General features: G+C 38.6%; 2 protein-coding genes across 4 annotated transcripts in view; one reads left to right on the top strand and one right to left on the bottom strand.

Moving 5' to 3' along the window:
- Nucleotides 1–9911, bottom strand: part of LOC145937684 (BPTF-associated chromatin complex component 1) — a 29971-nt gene extending 20060 nt beyond the window's left edge. Inside the window, exon 1 of the transcript XR_014425618.1 lies at nucleotides 9771–9911. The gene's annotated coding sequence lies outside the window, so the exon portion shown is untranslated. The remainder of the gene's footprint in view (nucleotides 1–9770) is intronic.
- On the top strand, nucleotides 84–18461 carry Trbl (tribbles pseudokinase 2). Of its 3 annotated transcripts, none has more exons than XM_083040693.1 (4): nucleotides 84–524; nucleotides 6304–7047; nucleotides 9824–10125; nucleotides 14966–18461. In XM_083040693.1, the coding sequence occupies exons 2-4, from the start codon at nucleotides 6730–6732 to the stop codon at nucleotides 15426–15428; spliced, it is 1083 nt and encodes a 360-aa protein (XP_082896819.1). In that variant the 5' UTR covers nucleotides 84–524; nucleotides 6304–6729; the 3' UTR covers nucleotides 15429–18461. The 3 variants fall into 3 exon arrangements, with proteins under 3 accessions (XP_082896819.1, XP_082896978.1, XP_082896899.1); XM_083040852.1 differs by lacking the exon at nucleotides 84–524 and adding an exon at nucleotides 531–2356; XM_083040773.1 differs by lacking the exon at nucleotides 84–524 and adding an exon at nucleotides 2699–3234.
- The last annotated feature ends 1214 nt before the right edge of the window (nucleotides 18462–19675 follow it).

The raw sequence follows: 19675 nt of genomic DNA, 5'->3' as shown, positions 1-19675 counted from the left end.
AACGCGACCGATGATTGCCGATGATTGCCGAAGCGCGGTACGCCTGGGTTACCCGTCCGCGTACGTCTGTCCGTCAGTTCAGTTGTCAGCTGCACAATGGCACCGTCGGTTTGTGCTCGCCCGTCTTGTTGCTGCCGCCGTCGTTTCTGAGCGGTGGGCCGGCCCAAAACGTTGGACCGTCCGTCGCGCGGATACCACGAGTCTCCTCTCGCGTACACGCGCCCGCTCTCTCTGTCTTTCTCTCTCCAATCTTTGTTCTCGTCTCTCGGAAGTTGAACAAAAAATCGCGGAAGACGAAAACCTCTCGGCCGTGTTTTGGAAAACGAAACAACCAACAGCTCCGTCAAACGTGACGCAGCAGCCGACGTGAGAAGCGAGCCAAGAAGAAGACTCCGACGAGGCCGATCGCATCAAACGCCTCGATCGCACGGTGCCGCCCGCGGACGTCCAATCGTCTTAACCACCCACCGATTCAGGAACGACGCACGGCAAAAACAACGACGAAGAAAAAAAAAAACACGAAGGTAAAGCTCCACCTCTCCACACGACATTCGTTCTCTCTTTCTCGCTTATAAGTGTGAATCTCGCGCGGGGAACGATGGGAATTGGTCGGCGCGTGTGCACCTTCCCCTAATTCTTCGCAGGAAACGCGCTATCGACCGTGGAATGCCTAGCTACTTTGGGGATTACTCGTTTCGGGGGTGGAAACGATGGTAGCGCGACATTGCCGCCGAGAGTGCTTGTGTAAAGTGCAGTGATTATTGCATCGACGCTATTATTGTCGAGGTTGTCTTTGGCGTATCTGCTGGTTGCGACAACCGATCTGACCTGATCGCGCGATCCATTAAAAATTTTCTCCCGCGATTACGATTTAAATTTTTGATGCAATATAGGTTTTACGCTGCACGAGTCGCACGTTTCTATCACATTGTTTTTTTTTTTTTTTTTTTTTTTCCCCCCCGTATGTTTATGGTGTCATCGAAAAACTTGAGTCATAATGATTTTAATAAAACTATATATATTGCCGGTAGAAAACGATGCTTTAGGTTTTTATGCTTTGTTGAATCACTTTTTGCACCGCCCCTAAATATCGATCGTTAATTGTGGCACGTGTCAAGCACAAAAGCCGGATGACACCGGACGAGTGCTGCGTCATGGCCTCTTTGCATTTCGTAATGATTTCGCGAATCTGGATCGTAATCCTTTTCTGATAAAGTCGAGCGGATGTAGCGTTGTCATTGAAGAAACATTCCGGAAAGTCCTATCAAGGAAATTGTCTTTGTAATTGTCTGTTCAAATATACATATATATGAGCAATGTTTCGAAATCGCGTTTTCCCCATTTTATTCAAGATAATCCTATTAAATTTTTCGAGCCTTTTAAAATGTTTGCAAGAAATTGCAACACTCGAATGCAATCGAGCATAATTGATCTTTGTTTAAAAGTATTTAACATTTTATATCGTATATCGAGAAACGCGTAGTTGGATTTCTCCTTGTTTATTTCCATTGAGTCAGCCTTATAGTCAGATTTACACTGAATGAGGGTGTTTATATTGAATGAAAGATTCGAGGCAGGCACTATAAAAACCGGTATGACTTAAGCGAGTTTACGTCGATGCTCAGCGACGTACGAAAACAATTTCTTTGCTTATTTTTGACACAAAGGAAACGCGACAACCGGTGTTGAGATCCATCTTTCTCAATCTTCACCGGAAATTCTACCCGGCGAGATCACAGGCGGTTTCAATATTGCGAGATCGGACGAGAAAAAAAAAAGAGAAAAAAAGAAAGAGGATGCTGCGATAAGGGGATCGGAATTTTTCCCCGATTTTTCGGGGAACCGGGTCGGCTTTAATCGGAACGAATATTTTTTTTGCAATATAAAAACGATAGCGGGACGTAACAAAATAATATTAGGCAATTTATTTCGCCAACTTGCGTCACGTTTTGGTTGCGCGCTATTAATGCAAACGATGCCCGCAATATTGCACGCGCATGCGACAATCGTGGTGAGCTCTCCGCCATTTTGACCTTACCGAAGGATATCTCTCTCTCTCTGGCAAAACGTATAGGTATATACGGATCGGTTGCACGCGTGCGCGTGTCATTTCGACACACGCACGCGGTTGTGCGGCGGCGACTACACGATGACGATGACGAAGAGAGAGACGAACGCAACACTTTACTAATTCCGAACTCGCAATTTCGTCAGATACGCGCGTTTCATTGAGGGAACGCACGTGGAGGGGTGAATAAGACCTCGACAGTGCCCTGGGTTCGCGCACCTGCCGGTTATATCGACGGCCACGAAACCGTCTTGACTTGTCCCGCTCGACAACTTTAATTCTCTCACGGTTCGATCAAAGATTTTTATTCTATTACAGTTACTTGCAGTTTCTCCTCGTTTTTTATTTAAAAAAATTACGTTTTATTAGGAAAGATTTATCGATTTTCTAGAGAACATGCATATAGAGATTACGCGATGCTTATTTATAGATAGATTTATGTGTAAAAAAATCTATATTATGAAAAGGAGCTATAAAAAAATAAAAATTAGCATTGTTATTCATGCATAATGAATTTAAGCTTCATGTATGGCTCAATACATGAAAAGATTTCATCATTTCTTTTGGAATATTGATCTTTGACAGATAATCTCATTTCATAATATAGTTTTTGACTCATGTTTGATTCACATATTCTATATTTAATATACATATTTTTCTTATCTGGCTTTCATATTAAACTGAATATGAAATCAGCTGATTGCATTATATAGTTTTACAATAGCTTTTATCATTTCGACTTTTTTATAAAAAGTGCGCGATATATGATTATTAATCTAATTATTTCAAAATATTCGTGATAGCTGAGTTTAAGAAACTGTTATAGACAGATTGTAATAATCATTGCCGTTAAATCATCGTCGAATAATATAATGTGGAGGATACAAATAATCGACTCAGGTCTGTTCATTTGTCGATACGGCTCTGACCTCGCGAATAATATCATGGCATCCACGTGATCATTGTGATAAAGCCGCTTTCCGCCTTGGAAAGTCCTACGGTGATAAAAACAAGTTACCATTTCTCGTCATCTCGTATCGCAACGAAAAGGAAACTTGACGACGGGGGAAGCGGAGGGGAAGGAGATCGCGTTGCACAGCCCTGATCTTTGGAGCCGCTCGAGACCGAGACTCGTTGTTGCGTCGGTGTTGTCGACTTTTGCGCAAGTGCGTAGATATCGTAATGGAGAAGGTTTCGCGAGTATCGCCAGTCAGCATCTGCCACGCGAATGATATATGATTTTTAAACGATACGATACAAAGCTCATAAACAACCAGAATTGAGTAATATCTCACTCAAAATTGTCTGAGATAGCTATTTCCTTACCAATTACAAATACTAAAATTACTATGCACGAATGCTAAGACCCTGATAATATAAGTCACAGTTAACAATGATAATATAAATGTCAAATTAATTCCTCGTAAAAGTTTTTGCCATAGAAATTTAAAAACTTTTTCCCTTGCAATTGTAGAAAAAAAGATCATGTAAAATAAGAGCAGGATTTTACGTTAATTTTATTTTTAATTACTTAATCTTTATATCAATTATCTATAATCATTATTTAATTATTATCTCGCGTAGAGAATTGCGAGATTTATACTTTGTATATTCTGCTTCGAGTCTCTCGATATTCTGTCTCATCTCTCGATTCTTCGTTTCGCACACTCAAGGTCGAACACATAGTATTTCGTCACGTTTATCGGCAATTTACTCGATGAAATGCCGGTCTTCGCATTCGACTCTGTTGCTCATTATCGTCGAGTCGTTAATTATCGTCGCTAACTCGCTATAATTTTTCAGTTTGAACAAGAACAATGACCTACTAATCCCGATTCTTAACTACCATAATTAAAAATATATAACGTTAACATATATAAATACTATTTAGAGTTATTGTACGCGAACGAAATCTGCAACTTTTTTATTAATTCATGAATCAGAAAAAGAGTTGCAGATAGATTTTATTTCTCTCTATCAATTGTGTTATTATGATTAGCAAAAAAAATGCTGCTTCGATATATTATAAAACACGGAATTATACGTATAATTTCTCATTTCTAACGTCGTCATTGAATGTGGCTATGAAAAGAAATGCGTGGGCTGTAATTTGACGTGAGATCGAATTCGGTTCGAATTCGCTTATTTTGTTGAATTTAGAGAAAAACGACGCTTCTATATACGACGAAGTCGCATGAAAATGAGCATACGCGGCACGCCGGTTGTACGCTTCGAGGAGCTTCCTCAAGGACAACCGCGTGATATTTGCATATCTTGAATCGACATTGAACGATTATGCGGATGGGAATGTATAACGAGCTAATAGAAGAGCGATGTCACCCGCGGAAGCAAATTTCAGCATAAAAATTCGCTTTATTCGTTTGATTTTGCTACGATGTAATTGCTAAACTTTACCGCAATTAAGTAAAGCATTTTATAAATTTTGAAGAAAAAAAAAATCTGCGGCAAAGAGAGAGAAAGAGGTTTTGCTCATAACTTTGCAAAAAACTAACAATGAATAATGTTTATGCATGAATCTTTACTCATTCTTCATATTCAATTACACAGAATTATGTTTCCTTAATTCAATGGGCAAATATCTGAAACGTGCAGGAAGTAAAAAATATTTGTTTAAAAACTTTGAATATAAAATCAATTAATATATGTTTTGTTGCAAAATCAAACGTAATCTCGATATTAGAAATTGAGACGCTTGATTGACATAAATGACTGCATATGCTCATTTATTATTACGTGTTTTCAGCACATAAATTTACGTTTATTTCGATTCGTTAGTGCAATTCATTCGTGCAATCATGGATTTTCAATGATGCGGCGAATGGGTTCATTGTTTTGTAAACATCGTGGATCAACATGGTGTCATCGACATTTATCGGGGGTGGCGGGGGAGAACAAGAGGGGGAAGCGGATTATTTACGATAAAATTACGCGCGTGAGTCATCATGATGCGAGTGGATCATCGCAGCCGCTACTATTTCAGGCGATCTCGGATAAATTAGGCCGTACCTCTCTCCCTGAAAGATCGGAGGAATCTTTCCTTCCGCAAATAAAATCGCGAGCTCTTTCGCTTCTATCATCGCCGATCACGCGTATATACAATACACATCTCTTCTCTGCGTTCGATCATTCATAAAACTGTCACGTAATTTGCTTTCGTCGTCAGTTATCTTCTATCGCAATCAGTGCCGGCTCTAGGGATCCGCAAAACCGCGTCGATACTTTTGTAATAGGTACAATCGATGCCGTTTTGTAACACAAACGCGTTACGAAAGTTTATTACGAATAAATCTCTTCGCTCCTGGCTAATTAAACGCAATGCAGTTTCTATTCTGCGTATACCCGAGTAAAGTAAATTTGCAAAACGATGTTACGTCCATTAACTTTCTCTCTGGCAACTTTTTCTGCAAGATTTGCATTTGCAAACTTTCCCTGATATTTACAGGAGACGATTAACGCATTGCAAATAGATAGACTCGCATATTTTTCTATTTCTATGCTCTATTTTGTAAAAAAAATGTTCACCACCTATTGTATATGTGACGATACAATTAAACGAATGATTAATATTCATAACGTGGTCGCGTCGTGGAACTGACTCGGGACAGGCACACAAGATAACTCGCGAGCCGTCGTTGTCTCCGTGTCCCGACGATATCCCTGACCTTACGAAGTCCCCTTCTCGACCGTAGAAATTGCGCATGAGGCAGGAATGTTGAAATGCCGCGCATTTTGAAATTGTCCGTGAATCATATTGTGGACTTTGCGAACGGAACTATTGTCATCGTCGTGAATCGTGCACACGAGGCGTGCGGGCGTGTAACACGTAGGCGTAATTGTGATGTAGGTGCGCCATGCCTCTTCTGCTATTTTGGCCAGGGCCAGCGCTGCACGGATTATCAAGAGAGAATAAAATATTCTTTCGTTTTTATATCTCGCGAAAGACACGACGGCGAATCTGAGAGCAAGATTTTTAAATTAAACGCCGATTTATCGTGATCCGAATCCGTGCAATCGATTTACTATAAACGTGACCGCGTTTTTAATTTTAGTCTTCTAATATAAAGATCGCGTGCAATTATATAAAATATTAAGAATAGAATATCTTCGATTTAAATTGAGGATTTAAATTAACGAGGTAAAATGGCGAGATAAACTCGTACGTAGCTCTGTGTTAGTATTCTATTTCTAATACTCTCGTTCTTTTCCTATTGCAGAATCAGTTCTCGACAGCGACCGACTGATTATCCACGAAGATCTCTCTCCGTCCAAGGACCTGGCGCAGCGACATTGCGAAACGACACTGCACGGGTTCCACTCCCCCCAAAAGCACAAGTGATATTTCTAACTAATAGCTTAACTCGTTAGAGCTTATATAGAGAAGCCAAACACCCGTCGTGAAACCGAGAAATCCACGTTGCGCTCTTTGTACATATATTAGATGCCAATACTCGGGACTGTAGCATCGCGACGAAAATCCAAAAGTGACGCGCGAAGTGTGTTCAACGCATTCTTACGATAATTCGCGATACAGGGGCGCGTGAACCAGGACAATACATATAATAACAAGAACGCTGTCTCTGCACGAGTGATACACCGAGTGTATGCGCGGGCGCGCGCGCGCGATTTAAAGGGGACGCAACATGAGAGTGGCCAGGCAGCATCCACTGCATCTGCAAGTACCGACCCGCACCAACAATGGCAAGTTCCTCGTCGGTCTTAACGGCGGCGGTCAGGACGTCGTTCAGCAGCAGCCGTTGCCGCAGCAACAGCCGGCCAACGACGAGAGCAGCGCGGTGGTGCCGCCGAGCTGCGTCTTCCCTAGCTGCGAGTCGGTGCCCACCGACCTTCACGGGGGACCGACCCTACTGGGGGATCGATTCTTGCTTCTTGGTCCGGCCGAGGGTAGCGCTCTTTATCGATGTGTCGACGTGCATAGCGGTCAGCAACTCGTTGCAAAGGTCAGTATCTTTTTCATAAATTCTCGGCTCCGAGTTGAGCAATCAGACGTTTCAAAGTCGCTCGTCTGCTCCACGTCATAAATCTCAGCGACACGCGTAAATTGTTAGCTAAGGACTTGCAGACGTTCCGACATTATCAATTTAAGTCTGCATATTTTTTATTATCTCGAGAAATAATAATTTCTTCTCCATTAATAATGTGCAATCATATTATTGAATAAATAATATATGTGATTTTTTAAAGATGGTTTATAATATATTCTTTTACGCAAATTGTCTTAAGCATTTTCGCAAAATATTAATAGATTTATCACGGTTATTAATATAATAACAAAATTTTCTAAGAAACGGATAATGCAAATAAATAACGAAGATTTTCGCAACATCTCGCGATAACAACAATATTATGAGTTAGCCTTTTGCATAATAAGTATGGTAAAGCGTATGTTGGCGGTGACATGGTATCGCACGTGGATACTTCCACAGCGCACTGCAGCTGCCGAGTTTCCATCCAACTATATTGTGGCATTATATAATGGAGTATACGGACGTAACGGTCCGCTAATGTTCGGGTCGATCGAAGCTTCTACCGTGAAGCTCGTTGCAAGATCGACGACGATGTAACTGAGCGCATTTGTCTATATAGGAAACGTTTACGACTTCCTCGTGGAAGATTCAATTATTCCTTATCTAAGCGATCGGCTTCTCTAATTAAACGAAAAAAGCGATTTCCGTCGAGATATTTGTTCGATAAAATTCCGTAAAATTCGGTCACGATTCAAAGCTGAAATATTTTTGGCGAGAGATAAATCAACGAGTAAAATAAATTTAACATTTTTTTCTTTACATATATAATATTTTGATAACTAATGCGGATGTTTAAATTCGCATATAAATGAAAAGAAAATTTTAATTTCGAATTTCAGTATTTTATATTGATAATGATGGATTTATCGGTATAGAATGTTAATTGTATTATCAATAAATTAAATTGCTCGTGAAAATTAGATTGTTTGAAATTAAATTGCGTAATCGGTTTATTTTGCGTTATAAATCTATATAAATTCTTATTTAAGAGAACAAAACTCCTGTATAAATTTACGCGCACGTGTACTCCATTTCCTGTTTTTCAAGTTTATGTCTGCTTATGTTTACTTATGTCGCATTGCATCTGCAGTGTTTCGATTTCGCGATCGTGCGTTGAAATAATTCATGTATATCACTTTTTTTTTTATAAAACGTAACTAGAAATTGCTCGAAAGGAGACTAATAAACGCCATGTAATACGTTTATTGCGTGGACCCTCCCGCCGCGTTTCCATTAACATTTTACAATCGCCGCGCGTTATACAATGAGCGAGCCGGCTTACATCATCGCGCTGCGAACAAATACAAGGTTGTGTCACCTCGTGTCCCGCCTCACCTCTTACCTCGCATATCCGTCGCATATCGCCACACTGTTGTCCGTTATTCATAATCGCGAACTAAAACCACGGCCGTTTAATTTAATCGACGATTACGCGAGACGCACGCTTTCGCAAACATGTCCGTTTTGCAAATTACAAGAGTTTGTGATTTCAAAAAAAAAAAAAAAAAAAAAAAAAAAATGAGAGTCGTAGCAATTTCGGAGAGAATAGAGCGGTCGCTGAGCTAATGCCATTAAACTCCTCGCAAGGGTTCAAGGTTGATAGAAGTATGAGTAGAGCACATATCAGTTTATGAATCACTCTAGATGTATATTTGCGATTTTTGTTCTTTATTCTATATATTATGTTTGGTAAATTTGCTAAAGAAAAATTTGAATGCAATACTTTGTCAAGTTTGACCTCTTTTCTCTCTCCCATCCATTTTTCAAATTTACCGAATGATGCGAGCGAGAGAGAATTTTCAAAGTATCTTCGCGAGTTTACAAAGGCGGCAATCGATGACTGATTGACTCGATTTCGTAAAGAACGCACGGTGCTCTTATTAAACTAATGGGACTCGAATGTCGAAATGGTGTCAGGTTTCAACACGAGACAGAGATGAACAGCTGGACGAGCAAAATTTCAAAAGTAATCGACAATTTCGTTTGTTGCATAAAGTTTTCATAACGAGAAAATTGATACACAAATCATAACGACAAAAATATTAATTGAATATTATTCATAAATATATATGTATATATAATTATATACAATATTGATTAGATTCTTATCCTCCCCTCTTCTACTTTTTATCGAAGATTAATTTTAATTAAAGTTCTGTTTAGGCTTGTAATATGTATAATTTAAATTAGTTTGGTATCTCGATATCTGAAACCCGAATCCAATTCTTAATTAGAATAATTGAGGAAATTAGAATGGATGTAAGTTTATCAATCTTAAACATCGTGTTCGGCGTCGTATGACGAAACGAAGAATCATGGTCACGCATCTTACTGATCATCATTTAAATTCATCATCGAAAACGCTTTTTCAAGGATATCCGCTTGGAATAATTCAAGCTCGTTGAACGATAATTTATTTCGTTCGAATTGAAAGTAAATAATCGAAAATGGCATTTCCGTCAAGAACGTTTGTTAAAGAAAAAAAAATCTTGTTTTTTTTTATAGCATATATATTACAATATCCCATAAGAGTGGAAATTTATTAAAAATATGTGTAAAATTCGGAGATGTATAAATTGTGTAAAATTAAGGAACCAAATCGTTCGATATTTCTAACGGACAGTATAAAAACTTACCTTTATGGTTCACTTCCGATCCGTTTTTAACTAACGACGATGCGTTGACTCAGGCGCTGACCGTGGGCGACAAAGGTTGCGAGGCGTTGCTGCAAGCCCACCTTCGTCTGGAGGGCACCGGTGCGGCGAGCGGCGTGGCGGGTGTGGTAGAGGCACCTGGAGGTCGGCGTTATCTCCTCTTGGAGGGCCATCACGGTGATCTGCACGCCTACGTAAGGGCGCGCAGGAGACTGCGCGAGCCCGAGGCGAGACGGCTCTTCCGGCAGGCGGCCAGGGCTGTTGCGACTTGTCATGAATACGGGGTCGTGCTGAGGGATCTCAAGCTCCGGAAGTTTGTCTTCGCCGATGAAGCAAGGTAAGAGAGTTCCTGTAATCATATAATTAATTTAGCCTTGCTGGAATTGAATTTATATCGCAAGCCGGTTCCTTACTTTAATAGGGTCCATTATTGTAAATACGGATATATTCGATTAATCTTTTTATAAAAATTTGCAGTATATTTAATACAAAGATATAATTTTTCTTTTCCTCTTTTTTTTTTAATAAATTTTGTATGTATATTATAAATTATTTTCACAAATAAGTGCAAACTGAGCACATACAGAGCGATCGAAAGCGTCTTTCCCAACAATTCATTTAAAATTGATAAATGACACTCGTCATCCCTAGATCGCAGCGAAGATATCGATAGTATTAAAGTTCGCGTTCGCTTTTCCGAGTGAACGGGAAATCGATTGCAGTGGGTGTGTTTTTCTTGTGTGAGAGTGACCTCTCTGTCTCGACGGTGGAAAAAAATACCAGTAAATATGAAAATGAAACGAATGAAACGAATATATATGTATCAATTCGTCGAGGATCTGTGATTTCCGGACGAAAGAAAGAGAGCGCGTTTCGCTAATGTTAAGATGTTTCGTACGCGATAGATGCACCATATCGATACACTATTCGATGTATCAAATTCCTAGTCCCTAAACACTCATTTAGAATAGAAACATAATTAATCATTTGACATTTCAAATTCTTCAGAAATTAATATATTTATACAAGTTGTTCAGAAATTAATATCTTCCCCAGATTGCGGGCGCGAATAATTTTGTTTGAAAATTAATTAAAACTTGACTAAATTTTCACAAACTTAAACAGGTGTTTTGAAACCACACACCTAGCAGCAACAGACAAACGATTACAAATCCTTCTCTGGATTGCAATGTCGCTATTGCATTTATCATTCCTCTGGATTCCGGATGGACCGAGAGTCGTGATTCAAGGTGTGTAATGCAAAGCCTGTTCGCGCGCGACATTATCTCGGCGTGACTATCCGCGATACGACGACGCACCCACGTGTCGCTGCGACAGGCACACAAGACAGAAAAGCTGCAACCAGTCGTGCTAAACCAGGCCGGGTGTATCGGTGACCGGCGGGAGATCGACTCGTATGTCGGTCCGTTGTTGGCTAATCGCATTCCTGCCGCTCGGCGGGATTATTGCTACTGCTGCTGTTGCTGGTGCTCCCGCGCGCGCACGTGGAATAAAGAGAACCCGAGGAATGTCGCAAGCCAGAAAAGCATATTGGTTCATCGGCTGCTAGACTTTTGAAACGTCCGTATAATTAGGAAACGCGTGGCTCGTTCGTTCCACCGGCGCGGTCGACGTCCAGCACGGCGTGTAGTATCCTTTCCTCCCTTTCTCGCCTTCCCCGGATAAACGCGAACGCTTAGGACGCAAGCGTGAGATTACCGTAACGCATGCGGTTACGATATGTCGTTGGCGAAATTTTAGACAATTATGAGCTAAGAATTAGAAATTCCAGTTGATGTATTAAATTCTTATTTGAGTGTGTAATCCGGTGTAATCTCTTTCTCTATATACGCACTGAGAGAATTTTCTCTTAAAATTTATCATGAAAATCATGGTAATCATGGGATTAATTTTACTAAACTGCATAGTAAAATTAATCAAACATATCTTTTATATTTTATTGTAATAGATATTATTTTTATTGTGATAAATATGTTAATCAAACAAATTCTCATAAAATTCTTTCCTCACTATATTGTCCCACGATTACCATGATTTTCAGGGTAAATTCTAAGAGAAAATTCTCTCTGTGTATACATATTTTTATCAAAATTTTACACGTCAAATTTTTTAAATTCTTTCAAGTCGATTTTTAGAAGAAATAATTTGCAATTCGCGCGAATATATGCTCTCTTTCCTTTAAAATTTATAGCGACTTATATACGTGAGTTTTATTCAATTCCGGATCTCTCGCGGATTTCTCTCTCTTTCATCGACCATCCACAATGGACGGATTAAAACGATCAAATCAGTCTTTTCCCGGATGCTGCGCGCGTATGCTGGAGTTCGACCTACGGTAATTGCTAGATACGTCACGCGCACATCTCGCGATAAAATACACGCGTATAGTCGTCAAGTATATAACGTTAGTTCGCAGTCTCGGTCTCGGTGAAAAGAAATGATTCGGTCTCGTGACCGGATTTCTCTCCGCCACGCATCTTTCGCAACGACGCGGCGTTGGTCCGGTTCGATATTCCGAATTCAATCAGGAGGATCGTCATCGCGAGGTTAATGATCCTTACGACTAAATCGTCGGTCTCGATTCTTCGCTCGCGTGTGCGAGGCACTCTCTATTCTTGAAACTGTAAATTCGTCACGTTGGAACCTGAATTCGCATATTTTTGTCTACATCCGGAATTATTTATGAATATTTATAAAGGGTTAAAATCGAAAGATAAAAATTGGATTAAAATGTTTAATCGCTTGCAATAAATATGCTATAAATCATACCTTAAACCTTTAATTTTGATATTAATTACGCTAATTATAAAATCGCTATTTTAGGATAAACATGAGATGTGATTCTTATATTTAAAAAGCCATTGTTATTCTGTTTTATACATAAAATGAATATGAGATGTTATATGAGAATAATTGTTCAAAGTATTCATATATAGATTCATATTTCGCACTCGTGCAACGTCATTTAGTTCCGGATTTTCCTTATCCAACACAAAGATCGATGTAATCGCGGGAATAAAATATTCTCAAAGTCCATCTTGCTATTGGAAACTTTAATTCACAATTGCATCCGGGAACGTAATTAAATAATTTTGATTAATGACTTTTATTTTGTTTTTTTTTTTTTCTTTCAACCCTACAATATATATCAAAATATCTACGGAGAAATAAGAATCAATCGATCGCATTTAGATAATTGACGGTCCTAATATCGAGAAACGTTTCGGATTTATAAATTTCACGGACTGTCCAAGAAACCACATCGCGTCTAGAATCCGCCAAGAGGTTCTTGAACCCGGAGTGATATCGTGCTGTGCGCGGTTGGCGGTGAAAGTTTGCGAAGAAAGCTGCGGCCTCTCTCTTTCTCTCTCTCGCTCCGCGGCCGCGTTTGGTTCATCATAAACAGTCTAGCGTGCCATCACGCTGGTTCGATTCATTTGCTCGTGAGAGAGGCCATTGACACTCGTACGGATTGTCAAGATCGTGTAACGACTCTCTCGCGTGACGTATGTGTTCACCAAAGATATATGTCCCGTGACACTCGGATCTTTCGAAATGATGACGAATCTCAACCGCGACGATTTCATTGAAATACGTCTTCGAAATGTATAATTCTATTGTATTGCATAAATTAATACAAATTCTATTTTAATCGGTTGATGTAACTAAATATCTTCATCCTATTCTTATTTTTTTTTTTTTTATACTTGTAAAAAGAATATAAAACATGTGAATATATTGAGACAAAACGGCAATTAATTAATAATGTGTGCAATAGTCAAAATTAAAATAAAATGCAATATATTTTTATTAGCGAAAATTTGATTAACATCTTCCCGAAGAATTTGCATTTTGCTTATGATATTATAGAAATAATTATTTGACAATTTTAGTATAACTAGTCTCACCTCTTTCGATCATTGTCTTTTCATTTATACTGTCTTATTAATTCTAAGTGCGTAGAAAAATACATCTTGCACACAGAATTTTAAAATAAATGAGATATTTTCATTCAGTAAATACAATACTTTAATAGATAACACTCTAAAGTATATCTATGTCAGATATTTGTTATAAATAGCTTAAAAATAATATGTATACAGCCGAAGACGTATTTTTGCAGGAGCAAAGGATTTTTTAATCCGTAATTAGTAGCGCTTTCTCGACCTGGCTACGCCACTGCGTCTCAACCGAATATCGTGGGCGAGACTATGAGAACTCGCATCGAAAGAGAGTTCAGAAGTTACCCAAGACCCAAGAATATTACGTACACGCGCGACTTCCGCGTTGCAGGTTGATCAACGCAGCGGGAACCGCGACCGGCCAGCTGCGCTCTCCTCTCCTTTCCTTTCCTTCTCCTGTCTCGTTATGCCTTATTCCATCACTACCGACGACGGACTGAGAACAGGGATGGCGATGGCTCAATCGCGTTGTCCTCTTGCTAAATTGAAATACCTTGCCTTCGGGCGCGCGCGCATAAAAGGTTGCACGATCAGAGATCCTCGGTTTTGCTTCGCAGATCATATAGCCAGGTCGATAATAAATGCAGAACTTGGCGCAACGCATGCTCGAGACACGCGGAACAAATTTCGCACGACGACGAATCAAAAGGATCGTAAATCTCTCGCAAGATTTAATATCCTGTTCTCTGTAGCTTGCTCTTTAATTTTCTCGAACTAGGTGTCATTTATTATACGCCCTCGCTAGCTTTTGAATCGCTCTCGTGTACCCGAAAAGTTAAATGAATTAAGATTGACAAAAGGAGAAAAAGGAGCTCGCGTAAAATTCGCCTATTTCAAAAGTGACGTAAGAGACCCACGTGTCTTGAAAAAAAATTATTACGAAAATGCCACACACTCAGAGAGAGAGAATTTTCTCTTAGAATTTACCCTGAAAATCATGGTAATCGTGGGACAATATGGTATGGAAAGAATTTAAAAATTTGAAAATTTCTCTGATTAATTTTACTATGCAGTTTAGTAAAATTAATCAAACATGTTTTATATTTTATTATTATTTTTATTGTGATAAATATTAAATATTATATAATCAGAGAAATTCTTTGCATGATTTTCAGGGTAAATTGTAAATTGTAAGAGAAAATTCTCTCAATGCACTTTGACGAATTCTAATCTATTTCTCTCTTGTCTCTACAGAACGCGGCTTCGCTTGGAGAGCCTCGAGGACGCGGTGATCGTGGACAATGACGACGACAAGCTGACCGATCGGCGCGGTTGCCCGGCGTATGTCGCGCCGGAAGTGCTGCGCTCCAGACGCGCCTATTCCGGCAAGGCGGCGGACATCTGGTCGCTGGGCGTGCTGCTCTACACGATGCTGGTCGGTCGTTATCCGTTCAACGATGCCGAGCACGCGTACCTCTTCGCCAAGATCTCGCGCGGCCAGTTCGCCGTGCCGGAGGGCCTGAGCCCGCGCGCCAAGTGCCTGATCCGTTCATTGCTGCGAAAGGAGCCGTCCGAGCGACCTTACGCCGAGGACGTGCCGCTGCATCCGTGGCTGTCGAAGCCGCTACGATTATACGCGTCGACAGCCTCCGGTAGCAGGTCCTCGTGCCAGGACCAACTCGTACCAGAGCTACCTACCAATCCTCAACAAGACTGACTCTCCTTCGGGGGAAGAATCACTATTCTGCGCGCGACAGCGTCACTCTCGCATCCTAGTGCTTCTCTCGCGCCGACAGCCGGGTCGAATTTCTCTCAGGCCGAGGGAGAAGAGTTAGCGCAATCAAAAAAGAAGAAGAGGGGAGAAAAATAACTTTTTTTTTAACACATTGGCTGTGTCCGTAGGGAATAGCGATAAGTTTCGACGAGTAAAACAACTCCGCGATCCGCGTTTCATATAGCGCGCGTTCGGAAAAAATATAAATATATGAAGAATTATAATGAAACTGTTATCAAAAGAGAGCAATGTTTAGTAAAAATATTCTATCCTTAAAGAAAAAGAAATATAAAATAAAATCGTAAATTGAAAAATATATATCTTGGCAGTCAATGTGTTAATGGCAGCTGAATCACACGCTTCACTCATATACGTTTGAGTCGCGCAATTTTCAGCCTGTATCGAGAAATTGTATCGATCTTTACATCTCGGAAAACGCGCGGCTAAACACGGCTAAGGATGCTCTAAATCCTCTCCTTTTTTTTTTTCGCCGACAAAGAACGGCCTAGAATAAGCTTCGACGCGTACTAACATGGGATGAGAGTAATCATTCTCGATGGAAATTTTTATATAGAGGAGAGTAACCAAAGTCTATTCTAAATTCAATCCTCTGAATTATTTCCCTCGTTTAGTGCTGTAATCTTGGAGTTGAATGATCGAAGTTGGAACCTTGACGCAAGGTGATATTACGTCTCATTAAAGATAAGCTCACACTCTAGTCCCGAGATAACTCACGGTTGAAGCACTGAACAACGAAAATAAATTAAAGGAATCCTCTGTAAAATAGCGTCTCGATTTTGGTCATTCTCCGCTTACAATTTCGGAGGCAACGTGACGCAAGTGATTACAAAAATTTCTATTGGTTAAAGAATCTTAGATTCGAGAAACATTGCCATTACTTGGTCCAAGAAATCATTCGCCTTGTTGCTTACATTCGCGCGCGTTGCGAATCTTTTGTGATAGAATCATCTTGCGGATTCTAAGCGACATATGTGATACAAAATATACAGGTTGTTTAATAAGCGAGCGGTTACTTGCGATCATCTCTGTCTCTGAAGTCCATGTATATTAATTATTATAAACGATCGAATTCGATGTTTGTATTGTGCGTTAGGTACACTCGAGTATATCCTCGACTTTCTCGATATTTCGCATCGCGCATCTACACGGGATGGTTTTTACGCTATACTGGTTGATCCATGTATGAAAAAATAGCTATGTAAATTCGAATGAGCGACTGGAACGTAATGTTAATTCGAATACAACTAGTGAGCTTTGTATAGTATAGTATATATATAGTATAAAGCGATGAATAAATGGGATTAGAGATTGAGTCGGATTCGAATAAAAATTCGCGTAAAAAATATATATATATTATATATACATATGATACAGCACGCGAAAATAATTGCTTAATAACGATTAAAACGTTACTAGAGCAAGTCGAATAAAATAATGAACGAGTTTCTAATCTAAAATCCGGCTCATTCTTCCTTCCGTTTACTTATCATCATTATATCACAGAGTCAATCAAATTTACTAGAAGAACAAGGGATATTTCTTGGACGCGATAAAACTTTGTTCTCTGACCTAGAAACATTGCCCGAAAAGTTCAAGACTGCTTGGACATGTGGCCTATACAATTAACTTTATTAGAAAAAACACGAATACACGTTGATCAGTGAATTTCTAACTTAAGAACAATAAAAATACGCTTCTAGATTACTCAAACGACGAGTATCTATGAATATATAAATGTGTTCATCGAGGGCAATGTTTTCAGGTAGAATACTTTCTAATCAAAGAGATACAAGAATTACCCTCTTCTGACTCAGACCTTGAAGTCATCGCTTCCGCGCGATATATATGTTCAGCTCACTAGGTAAAATTGATTCGATTTCAGAAACGAACAAAGTAAACGATCGACGATCTTGTATCAGTTTAGCACATGAGGCTACGTGTTGTCCTATTTTGAAGAATTTTCTCTTAAGAATGACTCCTCGTAATACGTCAGAGAACTATAAGTACTTTCGGCAAAGATTTTTATCATGACGAGTCTATTATGAGAATAAAATTCTACATTTTGAAAATCGGTTATCAAAGCTTAGTCCAATGTCAGCATATAATTCGATGAAATTGTTTCTTTTTTTCTGTATATATACATATATATTGTCATGGATTTATATTTGTTACATCAAAGTTAGTATTGACATTAAACGAAAGCTGATATAAAAATGAAGATGTAAAACTTGAGACATTCTTAAATAGAATGGAAGCAAAAGTAAAATTACAAACGTTAAATAATTTCAGAGCATTTTTTTTTAATAATTTAAAATTTTATTATAAATATTAATATTTATATTTAATTTTAATATTTATATAAACTTTATAAAAATTTAATTTTTTTAAACAAATTTCAACTAATGAATTTACTTTCACGAAACATTAAAAGATATAAATATCAATTATTTTGCATTGTCGATTGAAATTCAGCCTCACGTGATTCGAAGCTTGAATCTGTATGTTATTAGGTGACGACGAAACATTTTCGTTCATAAAACTATAGGTTTGGCATTGAAGTTTAAGAGGAAAGCGCAGGGACGATGAGATTGTCGATCGAGACCGCGACTCGATTCTTATCTTGATCCCTCATGTTTGACGAAAGTACCATGTGTTCTTGTATTTAAAATACATACCTACCTACCTACCCGAACTCTTTTCTAACTTTCGCGAAAAGTAAGTAAGAGAAAGACCTATTTTTTCCTTTTTATTTTATAATTCGCGTCCGGGGCAATGTCGGAACCGACTTTACAATTCCTCTCGTATTATCTTAAGTCAGGGTACAAACGCCACACGCGTCCATCGACTTTTAATTGTCCGTAAGACACGATTAATCATTAAATCATTATCTAGGTGCGACAAGGGAATTTCCTCTTTCTGTATATAGGCAAAATAAAATGGCGTTTATGATGAAGAGATTATCGTCGTATTTTCTTTTTCTATTTTGCTCAGTGTCGTTAATAAACTGCGAATTATCATTTAATTTAATTGTGTAAATTCTTGATATTTTTTTTTTTTTTTTTTTTTTTTTTTTGGAAAAGTTAATTTTTAAATTGAAACAAATAAGTAAGTTAAAATAGAGAATAAAATAGAGAATTAAATCAAATAATACATATAAATACATATAAACAATGTGTATGAAAAGAGAATATATATTATTTATCTTATAATTATTATATAAATTATATTATAAAAATATTAATCAAGCGAAAATTTGCTAATTTTATTTTAAAATATGTTATAAAAATTAAAATAATAATATGTTGTAAATAAAATATGTTATAATACTTCATTTTCAGTTTTTAGTATTTTTTGACAGGAATCAGCTGACAACTGTCAAAAATATTAGTCGCGAGTTTAAAGTATTATAACATTTATTTACAACATATTACTATTTTAATTTTTATAACATATGTTATAATTTCAAAATATAATTAGCAAATTTTCGCTTCTTTGACTTGTGCAATTTATACGATTTTGATACATAGAGATATAAGAATAGAGTGTGCGAGTCATATGCTAGAGAGAGAGAGAGCCCGTAAGCGGCTGCGATAGAGGAATAGAAAGAGAAAGCTGCATATAGACCCCTTGTGTCCTTGTCGTATGCGCGCTATTTAGACTGACAGAAGGAGTCCATGTGCAGCTTTCTCTCTCTATTGCTATATCGCTTTTTCAGCTCGCTAGCGCACTCTATTCTTATATATCTCTATGATTTTGATATGACCTCGTAGGATAAATTCAGCGATTACCGGCTGTCGCGTAAGATAAATTCAATGATTGCACCGATTATACTCGGCCATTTTGTTCACCCTTATGTACTTGGTATTGTCGTTCACTGAAACACGGAGATCGTTGTTTCACGACGAATATCGCGAGAATGATAACGAAAGCGTAATTAAATAATCATCGGGAGCGCATGAAACAATTAAAGAATTGATAATGAGAATGCAATTAAACGAATGCACTCACCGGTTCCTGGCAGGGGGAGGGAAGGAAACTGCTACTTTCGTCTCTCTTCCCGTAATGCACAATGCACTTAAGCTGGTGAAGCACCAGCAACACTAACTATGCTAATATCTTTTCCATTCACAGACACTTGCTGATTTATTGCACTTTTAAGCCGACCGAAG

Source organism: Prenolepis imparis, unplaced genomic scaffold (genome assembly GCF_030444845.1).
Source record: "Prenolepis imparis isolate NDT839.2.m4 unplaced genomic scaffold, iyPreImpa1.0 SCAF_1, whole genome shotgun sequence".
Taxonomy (NCBI): domain Eukaryota; kingdom Metazoa; phylum Arthropoda; class Insecta; order Hymenoptera; family Formicidae; genus Prenolepis; species Prenolepis imparis.
The sequence above is the reverse complement of the archived record's forward strand: the minus strand, read 5'-3'. Positions and strand labels throughout refer to the sequence as shown.